This window comes from Mytilus trossulus, chromosome 10 (genome assembly GCF_036588685.1).
Source record: "Mytilus trossulus isolate FHL-02 chromosome 10, PNRI_Mtr1.1.1.hap1, whole genome shotgun sequence".
NCBI classification, from domain to species: domain Eukaryota; kingdom Metazoa; phylum Mollusca; class Bivalvia; order Mytilida; family Mytilidae; genus Mytilus; species Mytilus trossulus.
The window spans coordinates 58,156,019-58,174,596 of NC_086382.1; the positions used below are offsets into that span (position 1 = coordinate 58,156,019).

General features: G+C 31.8%; 1 protein-coding gene across 3 annotated transcripts in view; it reads right to left on the minus strand.

The window, feature by feature from the left end:
- Positions 1-18,578, minus strand: part of LOC134688249 (pyridine nucleotide-disulfide oxidoreductase domain-containing protein 1-like) — a 41,016-nt gene that overhangs the window by 11,889 nt on the left and 10,549 nt on the right. For all 3 annotated transcript variants that reach the window (XM_063548753.1, XM_063548754.1, XM_063548755.1), the window contains exons 5-6: positions 18,417-18,473; positions 17,461-17,534 (exon numbers count right to left, since the gene is read on the minus strand). In XM_063548753.1, the coding sequence (XP_063404823.1) occupies positions 17,461-17,534; positions 18,417-18,473 (131 nt within the window). The remainder of the gene's footprint in view (positions 1-17,460; positions 17,535-18,416; positions 18,474-18,578) is intronic.

The following is an 18,578-nucleotide window of genomic DNA, read 5'->3' on the forward strand; positions in this document are numbered from 1 at the left end:
ATGGTCAGATCACCTCACAACCTTCAACCTCATACCTACAAAATATACAAACATGGTCAGATCACCTCACAACCTCCAACCTCATACCTACAAAACATACAAACATGGTCAGATAACCTCACAACCTTCAACCTCATACCTACAGAATATACAAACATGGTCAGATCACCTCACAACCTTCAACCTCATACCTACAAAATATACAAACATGGTCAGATGAACTCACAACCTTCAACCTCATACCTACAAAATATGCAAACATGGTCAGAAAACCTCACAACCTTCAACCTCATACCTACAAAATATACAAACATGGTCAGATGACCTCACAACCTTCAACCTCATACCTACAAAATATACAAACATGGTCAGATAACCTCAAAACCTTCAACCTCATACCTACAAAATATACAAACATGGTCAGATAACCTCACATCCTGCAACCTCATACCTACAAAATATACAAACATGGTCAGATCACCTCACAACCTCCAACCTCATACCTACAAAATATACAAACATGGTCAGATAACCTCACAACCTTCAACCTCATACCTACAAAATATACAAACATGGTCAGACCACCTCACAACCTCCAACCTCATACCTACAAAATATACAAACATGGTCAGATGACCTCACAACCTTCAACCTCATACCTACAAAACATACAAACATGGTCAGATAACCTCACAACCTTCAACCTCATACCTACAGAATATACAAACATGGTCAGATCACCTCACAACCTTCAACCTCATACCTACAAAATATACAAACATGGTCAGATCGCCTCACAACCTTCAACCTCATACCTACAAAATATACAAACATGGTCAGATAACCTCACAACCTTCAACCTCATACCTACAAAATATACAAACACTTGTCAGATCAGTGACAATAAACTGTGGACACATAGATATGTCTTGACACTCTATTGGCATAAAATTAAGAAAAAGGCAGATAGTTGAAATATTTCTCAAACTGATATGTACTTATAATATTTCAACAGAAACAAATAAAGAAAATAGGACAGTTTAAACAACAGGAGACAGTAAAGACAGTAGGAAGGAAGGATGGAAAGACTGAGAGTCAAAGGGCATAAAAAACATTGATCTTTCAAGTATTTTCCAACAAACTAATTATGTAGGCTGAAAACTTAACATTGAGAATTGCTAATCAATTAAAAGTCATTGGACCATTTCCTAGCCTGCAGGATCTTAAAATATATACTGATATAGCAATGAAATTTAATACAACATTTCATTAATCTATCACAGGTTGTTCTTTAGAATATCTAACTAACAAAAGATGAAACTTGACTTTTGCTGACGCTGACATTGTCGCCAGAAAAAAAGCAATACCTATGTCTATTCATATCAATTTTGAAATTATGAACATAACTAAAAAGAACTGCATACATTGAAAATTGTTTTAACAAGAATGTGTCCATAGTATACAGATGCCCCCCCACAGACAATCATTTTCTATGTTCTGTATACTTCTTTTGGTGGGGTTCCTGTTGCTTATAGTCTTTAGTTTTCTATGTTGTGTCTTGTTGTTTGTCTTTTTCTATAATTGTCATGGCATTGTTAGTTAATTTTTGATCTATGAGTTTGAATGTTCGGCTGGAATCTTTCTCTCCTCTTTTAAGGATAGGCCAAGCCAGGTTTAGAGTACTTTTACTGATATATCAGTATGAACTTACTCAGACAGCTAGCCCTCATAAATTCGATTAGTTTTCATCATTCATCTATTTTCAATTTTCAAGATTCATATAATTCCTTGTTTTCATAACATCAAAAATAATATAATATATATGGTTAATGGTAATAACTCTATAACTAAATGATACTTAAAAGTCTCCTTACGAGCTTTTCAAAAGACTAAGGGTTAGTGAGCAATATTTTATTGAGACTACATGTATACAACTGGAGTCTTCTAAATATCTGACTTAATTCGAAAACAACATCCTCCTTAATGATATAAAGGAGTAGGTCTGGTAAGGGCCAATTTTGGCCTCAAATTTCAGATTCATCTAAAGAAATATTTTGGACACTTTTTAAACACATCAGTGTCTATTTCAATTGAATCAATTTGTTTATGTGGAAGTTTATAACTGATTAAGTCATTAAAAACTCTCCGATTCAAGCTTAGATATGTCTGCTCTATATGGTAGGGTGGTTGTCGCTTTGACACATTCACCATTCCCTTTCTCAATTTTAGATATGAAAAATCTATCAAATATGCATAAAATCGTCACTTTTCAGATGTTTTTTGACAAAAATGAAAGAGGCCACATCCGTGTTTATTCACAACCTTTATATATGTTGTGTATTATCATCAAATACAACTTCCATGTCAATATGATGAATAAACACAAATGCGGCCACTTTCATTTAAGACAAAAACCGTTTAAAATTTAACTAAAATGCTAAAATTATGAAGATTTCAGTAATTTAGCATGACTTAAAATTATAGTGTTACATGATATATGTGCATTGTATTGTCAAAAACAGTCTATCTTCTTGTAGCAGAAGCATTTTACTTCCAATCAATAGCTAAAAGATTACATTTTCACATTTTTTTAAAACTGCTATATTTTAGGATCAATAAGGGGTCTTACTAAACCTATACTCCTTTGATTTAGAAGCCAAAATAAAATTTCAAAATTTACCCATTTAAGCTATATTAAAAATGTATTTACATTATATATCCTCTCGTACATGATGTTGAGATTGGAGTCAAATGGTAATGTTAATAAAATTATTTAGTGATTCCAATAAAGTTTCTAAAAAGAATGAAAAAAATCTCAAAAAATAAAAATGTTTCACACTCTTCAAAAACTATAGTATGTATAAGTTTTGCTCATGGTTGAAGATGATCCAATAGTTGCTTACTTGTTCTATTTAAGGTCTCTGTTGGATAGTTCAGTCATACTGTATCTTCTAATTCTTATAATAAGGCAGATGCTTGTACATTTTGATTTTACTGTCTTAATTTTCACTTTTTATGTATATTTTTTTTTTACATCAATCAATCATACTGCAAGATTTCAGACAATCCTTGTAAAGAATTTGTAAACCAATTCAAATATTAGATATATAATAAAATCTATATAAATTTCTAATGATACCTTTGGGTACTAAAAACACTGACATCAACAACTGAAGGACATATAACGTATTTTTTACGATTTAAAAAAAAAATTAATCAATTTGACATTCATAGGCTTTTTATCGATAAATCTATTTATATATCACAGACAACCCTGTCAAGGACATTTGTCTCATGATTATCAGATCAGGACAATAAACCTGTGAAATGGGGACAATCGATTTAATCCCAAGGTTATGATTTATTGTTCTCAACTAGCATGCAACACAATATAAATATCTATCTGTAAACAATAGCAACACCAATTATAAACAGGCCGCAGACAACAATTACATTCCTCTTATAGTTCTTTATATTGTTTTGTCTCATTATAAAAATTACACCTATTCTTTTGTATGCATAAAGTACAATGCAAGTCATCCAATTTGCACTCCAGCAATTACAAATTTAGTCAATACACATCCATTCCAATATGGACAAGTCAAGAGATGTTATGATACTGTCTATATTACCTTTTTGCCTGCTGGCCTAATTAATCTAATCAATCTTTCAATTTCAAAACAAGTTAAAATACAACATTCAAAAATTTATTTCATCTCTCTTTTTTCATTTCCACCCCATAAAAACTTAGAAATGGATGAGAAAGGGAAAGAAGGAAAAGAAGAAAAAATACACTTTTTGGTCTTGAGCCAACAGTTTTTTGCTTTTTGATAAGGTTGTTGTACAAATGTATCTTTGACACATTCACCATTCCAATTCTTTATTCTCATTACTCATGAACAGTACAACTGACCTATGATCTTTGTTTTGTGGAAATAAAGCATTTGTAAAAGTTTTATAACATTTGGTTGAGGCATACTAAAGTAACATAAACTTATTTATGGTATATATGGACAGAAAAAACAAAATGGAAAAGGATAACACTTAATATTCCTTTTCCGAGTGGTGGGGGCATAAAAATGTGACTGGGTGCAGGGGCGGATCCAGCCATTTTAAAAAGGGGGGGGGGGGGGGGGGTGATTCAGCTATATGTCCCCATTCAAATGCATTGATCGGCAAACAAAAAGGGGGGGTTTCAACCCCCGGAACCCTCTCCCCCCACTGGATCTGCCAATGGGGTTCCTTTGAACTGTGTGTCAAGTCTGATATTACTGCTTTTAGAACAAGAGTGTACAAGCTGAAATGTCTCACCTTCTTTACTATTCATTGATATAATGTTGACAGTCTTAAATATAAAGCTTTATCACAACTGTCACATAAACTTAAACCTTGTCATGCGGGGGCCGTAATATTACAGCCGTACCCAGACCACTGTTATTTTGGCATCAATGGCGCTCCATACATTTGGAGGTCAAAGTAATGCCATTTAATTCGTAGTGTATGCATGTTTCCTCAATTTAACACTTTTGATTGTCATGTTTCTCACTTTTAATATTCATTTTGAGCTCAAATATTTTATATCAGACAAAATTGTTTTTTTTGGAGGGGTAGGCTTACCTCGAGGTCTGAAACATGGAGTTAAGAGGACTGAAACCTTGACAAATACTATTAACCTAAAGGAAAAAAAAAAAACACTGAACATGTTTAAAATTAACAAAATACACCAAGGAAATGACTTCTTTTGGTTGCAAGTCTTTTTAAAGTTCAAAATTGGGAAAAAATTTGGTGCAAATGACCTTCTTTACACTGATGTTCCAAATCAGTTTCACTCCAACCTAACAACTGTTGTTAAAAACGTGTTCACTGGGGTCCACTATACATGAAAACTACAGATGGATGCATCTTTTAGCATCTCTCGGACTTGCATGTCGAGAAAAAGCACCGGCTTTTAGCACCTGAGAACCACATTTGGGGCAAATTCTTGCCCACCCTTTCCCACCCAGTGATCCCCCATCTTAGATTTATTGTAATCAGTATGCATCAGCATCAGGGTACAGCTAATTTGCATTTCATTTGTATATTTTTGCAAATACTCGAAAATTAGACAATTTCTGAAAACAATTCAGCATGGTAAGGGTTAACATTAACCAAGAAAACTAGTCATTGACCAATGAACCATGAAAATGAGGTCAAATGAACCAAGCCAGGCAGGCATGTGCAGCTGACAATTCTTCCTTACAACACATATAGTTGACCTGTTGCTGATAGTTTAAGAAAAACAACCAAAACACAAAAACTTAACACGGAGCAATGAACCGTGAGAATGAGGTCAAGGTCAACTTAGACCTGCATGACTGACATATAGATCATAAAATATTTCCATAAACCAAATATAGTTGACCTATTGCATCTAGTATTACAACAAGGACCAAAAACTCAAAAACTTAACCGAGACCACTGAACCATGAAAATGAGGCTTAGGACAGATGACACCTGCCAGCTAGACATGTTCACATCACAATCATTCCATACACCAAATATAGTAGACCTATTGCATAAAGTATTATATATGAACCAGATGCTCCGCAGGGCGTAGCTTTATAGGACCGCAGAGGTTGAACCCTGAACGGTAGGGGCAAGTATGGACACAACATTCAAGCTGGATTCCGCTCTAAATTTGGATTGTGATTAAATAGTTGACACAGCATAGGTTTCTGACACAGAATGAATGTATTCAAATGAACTTAAAATTTTTGTTTTCTCTTAGAGCAATTCACTATGCTGTTGAATAATAATCCTCTCAAAAAAATGTTTGAAGAAATTTTCTTTTTATTTTTGAAATTTCAAATGAAAAAAATTGAACCCAATTTTTTATTCACATCCCCCTTTCCCTTATTCCAAAACTAATTTCAATTAAAAGATTCTAATGGAGTTTGCAACAATTACTACTCATTTAAATACATCATAAAATATTAAGATGTAAAAAAACTGCTTGTTATCACTGAATGGTAAAGATTATTTAAATTTATCAGTTGGTAGTAAAAAGTGAATATACATTGTATATTGTATATAACAAAGATTTAAGTTGATTCTGGACAAAGAAAGATAACTCCAATTAACAAAAATTCTTGCAGATATTTCTTGCTTACTATACTGGACAAAGAAAGATAACTCTTAATTAAAAAAAAATTTGCTATTTCACAATATTGTGAAATTAGATATGTCTTGCCATTGCACAATACTGTGCAATTGAAAAGACTTGCTATTGCACAATACTTAATATAATAATTTTAGATCCTGATTTGGACCAACTTGAAAACTGGGCCCATAATCAAAAATCTAAGTAATGTTTAGATTCAGCATATCAAAGAGGCCCAAGAATTTAATTTTTGTTAAAATCAAACTTAGTTTAATTTTGGACCCTTTGCACTTTTATTTAGACCAATTTTAAAACTGGACCAAAAATTAAGAATCTACATACACAGTTAGATTTGGCATATCAAAGAACCCCAATTATTCAATTTTTGATGAAATCAAACAATGTTTAATTTTGGACCTCAATTTAGGCCAACTTGAAAACTGGGCCAATAATCAAAAATCTAAGTACATTTTTAGATTCAGCATATCAAAGAACCCCAAGGTTTCAATTTTTGTTAAAATCAAACTAAGTTCAATTTTGGACCCTTTGGACCTTAATATAGACCAATTTGAAAACGGGACCAAAAATTAAGAATCTACATACACAGTTAGATTCGGCATATTAAAGAACCCCAATTATTCAATTTTGATGAAATCAAACAAAGTTTAATTTTGGACCCTTTGGGCCCCTTTTTCCTTAACTGTTGGGACCAAAACTCCAAAAATCAATACCAACCTTCCTTTTATAGTCATAAACCTTGTGTTAAAATTTCATAGATTTCTATTTACTTATACTAACGCTATGGTGTGAAAACCAAGAAAAATGCTTATTTGGGTCCCTTTTTTGCCCCTAATTCCTAAACTGTTGGGACCGAAACTCCCAAAATCAATACCAACCTTCCTTTTGTGGTCATAAACATTGTGTTTAAATTTCATTGATTTCTATTTACTTTAACTAAAGTTATTGTGAGAAAACCAAGAATAATGCTTATTTGGGCCCTTTTTTGGCCCCTAATTCCTAAACTGTTGAAACCAAAACTCCCAAAATCAATCCCAACCTTTCTTTTGTGGTCATAAACCTTGTGTCAAAATTTCATAGATTTCTATTAACTTAAACTAAAGTTATAGTGCGAAAACCAAGAAAATGATTATTTGGGCCCTTTTTGGCCCCTATTCCTAAAATGTTGGGACCAAAACTCCCAAAATCAATACCAGCCTTCCTTTTATGGTCATAAACCTTGTGTTAAAATTTCATAGATTTCTATTCACTTTTACTAAAGTTAGAGTGCGAAACTAAAAGTATTCGGACGACGACGACGACGACGCCGACGACGCCAACGTGATAGCAATATACGACGAAATTTTTTCAAAATTTGCGGTCGTATAAAAACAGACCAAAACAAAAAAAACTTAACAATAACCACTGAACCATGAAAATGAGGGCAAGGTCAGATGACATCTGCCAGTTGGACATAATTAATGACCCCGCTTTTCTTTGTTCACGAATATAGTTCCCCTTAATTATAGTGTATTTTTTCTTTATTTTTTTTCTTTGACTTTTTCATTCATTTGTTAGTTTTTATGGGGTGGAAATGAAAGAAGAGAGGTGAAATAACTTTTTGTTGAAGGTATTTTAACTGATTTTAATATGGAAAGAGTGATTAGATCAAGTGCAACCAGATGCTCCGCAGGGCGTAGCTTTATACGACCGCAGAGGTTGAACCCTGAACGGTTGGGGCAAGTATGGACACAACATTCAAGCTGGATTCAGCTCTAAATTTGGATTGTGATTAAATAGTTGACACAGTATAGGTTTCTGACACAGAATGAATGTGTTCTAATGAAATTAAAATTTTTGTTTTCTCTTAGAGCAATTCACTATGCTTTTGAATATTATTCCTCTCAAAAAAATGTTTGAAGAAATTTTCTTTTTATTTATGAAATTTCAAATGAGAAAATTGAACCCAATTTTTTTAATCACATCCCCCTTTCCCTTATTCCAAACCTAATCTCAATTAAAATTTCTAATGGAGTTTGCAACAATTACTACTCATTTAAATACATCATAAAATATTAAGATGTAAAAAAACTGCTTGTTATCACTGAATGGTAAAGATTATTTTAATTTATCAGTTGGTGGTAAAAAGTGAATGTATATTGTATATATAACAAAGATTTAAGTTGATTCTGGACAAAGAAAGATAACTCCAAATAAAAAAAATTCTTACAATTAGATATTTCTTGCTTACTATTCTGGACAAAGAAAGATAACTCTAATTAAAAACAAAATTGCTATTTCACAATATTTTGCAATAAGATATTTCTTACCATTGTGCAATACTGTGCAATTGAAAAGACTTGCTATTGCACAAAACTTAATATAATAATTTTAGATCCTGATTTGGACCAACTTGAAAACTGGGCCCATAATCAAAAATCTAAGTACATGTTTGGATTCAGCATATCAAAGAACCCCAAGATTTCAATTTTTGTTAAAATCAAACTAAGTTTAATTTTGGACCCTTTGGACTTTAATGTAGACCAATTTGAAAACAAGACCAAAAATGAGGAATCTACATATACAGTTAGATTTGGCATATCAAAAGAACCCCATTTATTCAATTTTTGATGAAATCAAACATAGTTTAATTTTGGACCCCGATTTGGACCAACTTGAAAACTGGGCCGATAATCAAGAATCTAAGTACATTTTTAGATTCAGCATATCAAAGAACCCAACCGATTAATTTTTTGTCAAAATCAAACGAAGTTTAATTTTGGACCCTTTGGACCTTAATGTAGACCAATTTGAAAACGGGACCAAAAGTTAAAAATCTACATACACAGTTAGATTCGGCATATCAAAGAACCCCAATTATTCAATTTTGATGAAATCAAACAAAGTTTAATTTTGGACCCTTTGGGCCCCTTATTCCTAAACTGTTGGGACCAAAACTCCCAAAATCATAACCAACCTTCCTTTTATGGTCATAAACCTTGTGTTTAAATTTCATAGATTTCTTTTTACTTAAACTAAAGTTATTGTGCGAAAACCAAGAATAATGCTTATTTGGGCCCTTTTTTGGCCCCTAATTCCTACACTGTTGAAACCAAAACTCCCAAAATCAATACCAACCTTTCTTTTGTGGTCATAAACCTTGTGTCAAAATTTCATAGATTTCTATTAACTTTAACTAAAGTTATAGTGCGAAAACCAAGAAAATGCTTATTTGGGCCCTTTTTGGCCCCTAATTCCTAAAATGTTGGGACCAAAACTCCCAAAATCAATACCAACCTTCCTTTTGTGGTCATAAACCTTGTGATAAAATTTTATAGATTTATATTCACTTTTACTAAAGTTAGAGTGCGAAAACTAAAAGTTTTCGGACGACGACGACGACGACGACGACGACGCCAACGTGATAGCAATATACGACGAAATTTTTTTCAAAATTTGCGGTCGTATAAAAAGGTAATATTTACAGTTTTCAGAACATCTCTTGACTTGTCCATAGGGGTATGGATGTGTATTGGCTAAATTTGTAAGTTACATCAGAGCAATCTTTCTGAATTTTGGATATGTTTTTGGACTAGTACTTTACATTACACACACAAAAAATTTGACAAAAAGATTAGGTGCAATTTTTTTAATGAGACAAAAAGTTATAAAGAACTAATAGAGGAATTAATTGTGGTCTGTGGCCATGTACACCTTACAGTCCTTCAATACACCTAATATACTTGCATGACCTATTGCTTATAGTATCTGAGGTCAATGTCAAGTGAAAACTGTCTGACGAGCATGAAAATCTGATTTAACTGAAGATTTTTTTTTTAATTCATAAGTAATAATAAAATCAGTTAAATACAGAAACATATAAAATATTCCAACTGTTGTTTTTTTTCAAATGGTATTTCTGTAAATATTGTAGACCTTCTTAAAGCAGATTTTCATGACATTCTAAGACAGTTGGTAATGTTAAAAATAAGGTAATCCCAGACTGCATGTAAAGGTTTCCTGCAACAAAACATTAAAGCCATATGCAAGGAGTGACTGATTAAAAAATAATGTTAATCCAATTCTTGGACCAAATTATGCATTCATCTTAAACTTAAGTCGTCTGTGCACGATTTTAACATTTTCTATGTATCATCAAAAAAATATTTCACTTGGTCAGGTTGTTGCCATCTTCGCTAGCCAAGGGTTACATACAGATAACATGTCTGTAAATTGTAGTCTGGAAGCAAATATAATAAGAATTAAAAAAAAGTAAATTTCTTTTAAATTTGGACAAATTAAAGAATTTTCTTCAGAAAAAGTTTATGTATATAAGTTTTATAATAAAAACTAGCCATTTAGTAATAAAACCAGATGCTCCACAGGGCACAGCTTTATACGACCGCAGAGGTTGAACCCTGAACGGTTGGGGCAAGTATGGACACAACATTCAAGCTGAATCCAGCTCTAAATTTGGATTGTGATTAAATAGTTGACACAGCATAGGTTTCTGACACAGAATGAATGTGTTCTAATGAACTTAATTTTTTTGTTTTCTCTAAGAGCAATTCACTATGCTGTTGAATATTAATCCTCTCAAAAAAATGTTTGAAGAAATTTTCTTTTTATTTATGAAATTTCAAATGAGAAAAATTGAACCCAATTTTTTTCTTCACATCCCCCTTTCCCTTATTCCAAAACTGATCTCAATTAAAATTTCTAATGGAGTTTGCAACAATAACTACTCCATTTTAAATACATCATAAAATATTAAGATGTAAAAAAACTGCTTGTTGTCACTGAATGGTAAAGATTGTTTTAATCTATCAGTTGGTAGTAAAAAGTGAATATACATTGTATATTGTATATAACAAAGATTTAAGTTGATTCTGGACAAAGAAAGATAACTCCAATTAAAACATTTCTTACTATTGCCCAATATTGTGCAATTAGATATTTCTTGCTTACTATTCTAGACAAAGAAAGATAACTCTAATTAAAAAAAATTTGCTACTTCACAATGTTTTGCAATTAGATATTTCTTGCTATTGCGCAATACTGTGCAATTGAAAAGACTTGCTATTGCACAATACTGTGCAATTGAAGATTTCTTGGTATTGCGCAATACTGTGCGATGGAAAATTTCTTGCTATTGCACAATACTTAATATAATAATTTTAGATCTAATTTGGACAAACTTGAAAACTGGGCCCATATTCAAAAATCTAATTACATGTTTGGATTCAGCTAATCAAAGAACCCCAAGAATTCAATTATTGTTAAAATCAAACTAAGTTTAATTTTGGACCCTTTGGACTCTAATGTAGACCAATTTGAAAACAGGACCAAAAATTAAGAATCTACATACACAGTTAGATTTGGCATATCAAAGAGCCCCATTTATTCAATTTTTGATGAAATCATTGATTTTGGACTACAAAATGGACCAACTTGAAAACTGGGCCAATAATCAAAAATCTAAGTTCATTTTTAGATTCAGCATATCAAAGAACTCCAAGGATTCTATTTTTGTCAAAATCAAACTAAGTTTAATTTTGGACCCTTTGTTCCTTAATGTAGACCAATTTGAAAATAAGACCAAAAATTAAGAATCTACATACACAGTTAGATTCGGCATCTCAAAGAACACCAATTATTCAATTTTTGATGAAATCAAACAAAGTTTAATTTTGGACCCTTTGGGCCCCTTATTCATAAACTGTTAGGACCAAAACTCCCAAAAATCAATACCAACCTTCCTTTTATGGTCCTAAACCTTGTGTTTAAATTTCATACATTTCTATTTACATATACTAAAGTTATGGTGCTAAAACAAAAAAATTGCTTATTTGGACCCCTTTTTGGCCCCTAATTCCTAGACTGTTAGGATCAAAACTCCCAAAATCAATCCCAACCTTGTGGTCATAAACCTTGTGTCGAAATTTCATAGATTTCTATTCACTATTAAGTTAGAGTGCGAAAACTAAAAGTATTCGGACGACGACGACGCAGACGACGACGCAGACGACGACGACGACGACGCCAACGTGATAGATCAACATATGAAGAAAAAAATTTCAAATTTTGCGGTGGTATAAAAACCATATGAACAATTCTTTTTTTTAATTTGAAGTTTCTGAAACTTCATACATGACTTTAAATCAATCAATAAGAAAGCACTGAAATGTGATTAAAAATACTATTTTGTTTAGCTTCTAACATTATCTCATAAAATAAGCTTACTTTCAAACTTAAGTAATATTCAAATAAAGGACAAGGTACGATAAGGAAAATTTTTGGCCCCCCTATTTTCTCATTTTCTAAATTTTGCTGTGGAAAGCTACTTAGCACTTTACAATATTCCATTAGGTTTAAAGTTTGTTTAGATGAACTTCAAAACTGTTAATTTTAGAAAATGGGTGAGGTTAGGGGGGTCAAAGGGCACCAAAAACGCCAAAAGAAGGAAAAATAACAATTTTGGCCATTGTTTCTAATAATTTAATATCGTACACCTACGTGACCTGGATTTTTTTTAAAGTGATTTACACAGCAAAAACAATTCTTATGACATTTGAATAAAATAACTCCTGGGTCACCTTGGCGCAGGCACTTAAAAAATAACAATTTGTTGTAAAATAAGCTGCAAAATGAATAATAATTACAATATTTGAATTATAAGAAAGTTAACCCCCTCACCTCACCAAACTGGAAAATTTAGAGTTTTTCATCCAAAAAAACCTTCAAGCATCAAGGAATGCTTTAACACAATAAGTAGCTTTCCAAATCAGAATTTGAAATATGAGAAAATAGGGGCGCCAAAAACAGGCCTTATCGTACCTTGTCCTTTTAACAAATGACATTTCAGGCATCTACACAGCTACTTTTGCATAGGTAATATTTCTGTACTAAAAATTTGTAGTACTGGAAATCTACTTTTAATATTCAGTACTATTTTGTTACTCTAAAATTATTGTAATATTTAGGTACCTGTATTTTACAGAACTTTATTTGTACTTGAAATTTAGGTACTACATATTTTTGGTAATACTACTGTTACATTTTCAGCATTTTTAAAGTTTTTCTATTTCAAATCTCTTAAAGTTATGAATATCAGACATGAAATATATATTGTATTATTTCTGTACCAAAATATTTAGTACAAATCAAGTACTGTTAAATACAAGTACCTAAATATTACAATAGTTTTAGAGTAAAGAAATAGTACTAAATATTAAAAGTAAATTTCCAGTACTGCATTTTTTTAGTACAGAAATAGTACCTATGCAAAAGTAGATGTGTATAGGTTGAAACTAAAGGTGGAGTTGATTACCACAAAACATGTATCCTCCTTCATTTCAGAAAAATTACTTAGTTCCAGTAGGAGCAGTTGATTACAAAAGTTAGTTTCCCATTTTCCCGCCCACAGACTTAACTTAAAAATTGATGCTGTGCATGCAGACTACGATTAAGACTACGATTAAGGATCAGTGTGTATGATCGAAATTGTTTCTGCATATATTCATAATCTTATCATATTCACCTTCAATCTTATTGTCTACATGTATTTACTTGTTTTTTTTTTGTCCTTCACATACTCTGAGTTCAACAAGAACAAATTTGATTACAGGATTAAGACCAGATTAAACAAATTTAAAAAACAAACAAAACAACACTATCATTTCTCAATTGACAGAAACTTGTAGAAGAAATCTCTTGGTTACAATAAATAAATTCTATACTTATGTCTACAATTTAAAGCTTGTTGAAATCAAGTCATTAACTTTATTCAATTCTCAGAAAATCAATATTGAAGTCTTAAAACACAAACAAGTGCAGCTGCATGCAAAGATGACATGTGGTTTAATCTTTTCAGGCCTTTGTTCGTTTTACAATTCACCAATTCAGAATCCAATGCATTCTGAGTAATATTTCCAAAAGTGTACATCACAACATTGTGATTGGTTTAAAAAGTGATAAACAATAGAAATTCAACCAATGATGTAATGTTATTTTCATTTTGGTGTACAAACATTGAGTTAACCCATAGTCCTTTTGATTCTGAAAAGGAGAATTCAAAAGGTATACATATCCCGAAGTTTTGTATATATGAGCATTCAATATAGAAACTCAAAATAAGTATGTTTGTTTTTAATGCTTAGCCTTTTTGTAAGCTTGGTGTCATTAGTATGGATCAGTTCCAAAGCCGTTAGCACTGACACTGCAGGGGTGAATCCAGCCATTTTTAAAAGGGGGGTTCTAACCCAGAACAAAGGGGGGGTTCCAATTACATGTCCCCATTCAAATGCATTGATCGTCCAAAAAAAGGGGGGGTTCCAACCCCCGCAACCCCCCCTCTGGATCCGTGCCTGCACTGTTCCTCTTTACTCATTACAAATCAAAGTTTTTTTTTAATGCAAAAATGTCTTTTGTTTAAGAAGTTACTAAGGACAGTGTAAATATATCATCTATACAGCTGTTTTCTTCAATGAAAATGTGTAATTTATACAATAATACAAACACAGAATAACCGTATTTCTATCCAATTATAATTGATTCTCAAATGGATTTCATGAGTTGAATGACAAATCAGAACTGAGCTAGATTTCACCATAACTCAATACAAATCATTTAATGTCCTTATCAATATCCAGACAATTCTCCTCAATGAAATTTTATTCAGTTATTTATTCATTAATCGGCCTAACATAACACTCCTTCTAGATTAAAAATATTTCTTGATATTCTCGGTTAAGAAGTTCATTAGGAATGAAATTAAAGATGGCATTGATCCAGACCTAATATCTACAAAACTAACCAGAAGGACAGAGAACTTTTATCATAATATCTCGGTTATCAAAAATTACAAATTGATGACAGCAATTAAGTTATTATTTTTGTTAAAATATCCTCCATTAATTCAACAACCATTACCAAATGTTAATGATATTTTTTCTTTAAATATTCAGGAGTTCTCTGAATACATGTACCCTGCTAAAAAAAATAAACGAAAGGAACTAACCTTATGCAATCAAGTGTAAAAAGCAATAACTCTCCTTCTTAGAATACTGTAAGATATTTTAGTTTCACATGGGAAACTCTTCACAAAATTTAAAACATAAGAGATGATGATTTTTTTTATCCTTATTGTTAATTTTCCATTTTTGAACAGTGATATTCCTGAGGCCCCTTCTAAGGGGGTTTATATATGTCCAGGCACTCCTTTACTCTTCTCAATTCATTGCAAAAAATATGCAAAGTGTCAAGAACAATAACTCATGAACAGCAAACCTTCAATATCTTTTTTGAATTTGAAGAGTAATTCAAACATTTCTTAACCTATATATTGTATGGAAATACAATGTAGCATAGGCCCTACCCTTCCATCAGCCTTAATTATTCAAAGAATCATCACTGCTGCAATCTAGCAAATTATTTGTCAAGTCAGACATTTTTTTCTGATGTTTTCAATTTTTAATTTCTTTAGCCAGTTGCACATACATGTACATGTATGTTATGAATTGTCAAATGAAAAAAATAATCTTAGAACCAAAAAACTTCCGATGAATATGCATCTTCAACACCAAGCTGGTAAATATCAAGATAAAATAAACTGCTTCGATCAGTGCAGCCTGATATGACTGCATTGGTCAAACACTGAATAGTTGGTGCAAGTTTGGACACAATATTTAAGATCGATAATGTCTGAATTTGGAAATGTGATCAAATTTTTTATCAATCTCAGCATTCATTTTGTGATATGGAACCTTGTGGTACAATTTTAGAAAGATCCATACACTAACACACAAGTTATTGTCTGGAAACTAGAAAAACACTTATTTTGACTTCTTTTGGGCCCCTTATTCCAAAAAAGTTGGGACAATAACCCTATAAATCAATTTAGAACTTCCTTTTGTGGTTTCAAACCTTGTTTTAAAATTTCATAGAGATTCATTCCCTTAAACTAAAGTTCTTGGCAGGAAACCAAGTGTCTTCAGACACCGATGACCAAGACGATAACAACTTGATACCAATATATGACCCCAAATTTTTTGCCGTCACATAAAAACACCTTATTATAAAAAATAAGGAGGCATTGTATTATTAATGAGACAAATATCCACCAGAGTTCAAATGATATGGATATAAGCAATTATGACGAAAAATATGTTATTATAAAAATGTAGAGCAAAAATTTGTAGGCGATACTGACACCAATTCAATCTAGAACTAATATATCTGACTTTGCAGTTATCATAATCCAAATAAATTAAACATAAAGACATAATAATGATAATTATTTTCTTGTTAATTTTGGTAATTTTATATTTAATGTATTTTGATTGCTGGTATGTGTTAAAAGTATTGTAATTATGAAAATATCCTTGTAAACTCCCATCCCTTCTATTTGATATACCTATTTTTTAGATTTAGTATGATAAAATTGCAGAAATGTTTGATACATGACTCCGCAAATGATTTATCTACTTTTGAGATAATAACTGATAATGATAATAACAATTATAATTGTGTGAACCTTATCCAGTTAATGACTCGAAAATTAATAAATGTGTGAACATTATTCCGTTCAAGAATGACTTGAAAATAAATGAATTTGTGAACCCTATAAAGGGTCAAAATCAGGTCACTAAGTTAGCGAAAATATTAAAAGTTAATTTTCTTTTACCCTTTGGTACCAGGTGAGCTATAAATATTAAGAAATAATGGAAATGCTTGGAAAAGTGTAATGTGTATACAACATTTTGGTCCTAAAAAAAGTAAGAATGTTATTAAGGATGTACTTTAATAAGGTGATATTTTGGAATTTTGCCAAATTGTCAGACTCCTTGGTGTTTTTCCATACAAGACAAGATAAAATATTTTGCCTCTAACACCCATTTATTTTTTCAGATAAGACTAAATAGCTCATGAAAGGTCATTTACCAGTATTTAAGGAGATTCTTAATTTCTTTCTTTTGTTTTGGGACACAAATAATACCAGTGCAAACACAATGTAGAAGTCCAAGTCGGCCTTTTCCAACCATATTTTACATCTCAAATATCTCAAAAAGGAGGTCCATGACTTATCAATATTTTTAGCTGATTTTTATCCCTAAAGAATGCTCTACCAGCTTAAAGAATCAATTTCAAATTCTTGATTTATTTATTTTCAGCTAACCTCACCTAAGTACATTCTTAAGTATCTTCAGAAAAAATGAGCACATGAATTGCAATCGTATCTCACTAAAACCACCTGCACAACTCTGAAACTAGTCCTTTATTCCCAAAATTCTTAAACTAAATAACCTGCCTTTTTAATAACTTACACCAACTCTGTAGCTATTCCTCCATTGCCAACTACTATAATTCTTCTGGCAGTGGATAACTGTTTCTGGAATTCCTGTAAAACGGAGAAGTAACAGTAAAGAAACTAAACCTTCCTAAAGTGCTCCACAATGCCATATGTCTTGCCTGCCATTACTACTGTTAGAGTAAAAGTGAAATTTGGACTGTTAAAATTAAGCCCATACATTTTGTTTATCAGTTAACAGTAAAGTACAGAATTTAAAAAAAAATATAAGATGCTATTTTTGATCTTGAAGTTCAGCTTATGTCCAAGTTTCCAAAAAATCTAAGTAACAAGAATGTGTCCTTAGTACACGGATGCCCCACTCGCACTATCATTTTCCATGTTCAATGGACCGTGAAATTGGGGTCAAAATTCTTAATTTGGCTTTAAAATAAGAAAGATCATATCATAAGCAACAAGTGTACTAAGTTTCAAGTGGATTGGACTTCAGCTTCATCAAAAACTACCTTGACCAAAATCTTTAACCTGAAGCGGGATGAACGATAGAATGGACGGACGGACGAACAAACGAACGGAGCCACAGACCAGAAAACATAATGCCCCTCTACTATCGTAGGTGGGGCATAAAAAACAGAAATATGACAGAAATATATTTTCAAATAAAGCTTCAGACATTATCTCTTAATCATTAAAAAGTGTCTGCTTAACATGCTTGTGTTTCATTCTATAAAGGTTTGACAAATTTTAAACTAAATGTGCAACAAACTTAAACACCAGGCTAGATCTGTTTCAACTTGTTAACTAATTATTTTATCATTGTTCTGGAATGTCTATTGATAAAAAATAAGCTTCAGCCCAAAGTATGAATATTTCTTTCAAGGTTTGACAAAGTTATTAGATTGTGTTAAAGCAAAAAAAGTTGAATTAATTTCTCCCTAAACTTTTTAAGAGTTATGACCCTTGAATACTTACCTTTACACTCTGTGTATCTCTAATTCCGAGAACATGAGGGTGATCTTTAGCAATAAGCTGTAAATATAAAAAATGCATTACTGTAAATTCAGAAATTATTGCAAATTGGTTTAATTATTGCAAAAAATAATTCAATTTTTATAATATGAATCAAATAGGATT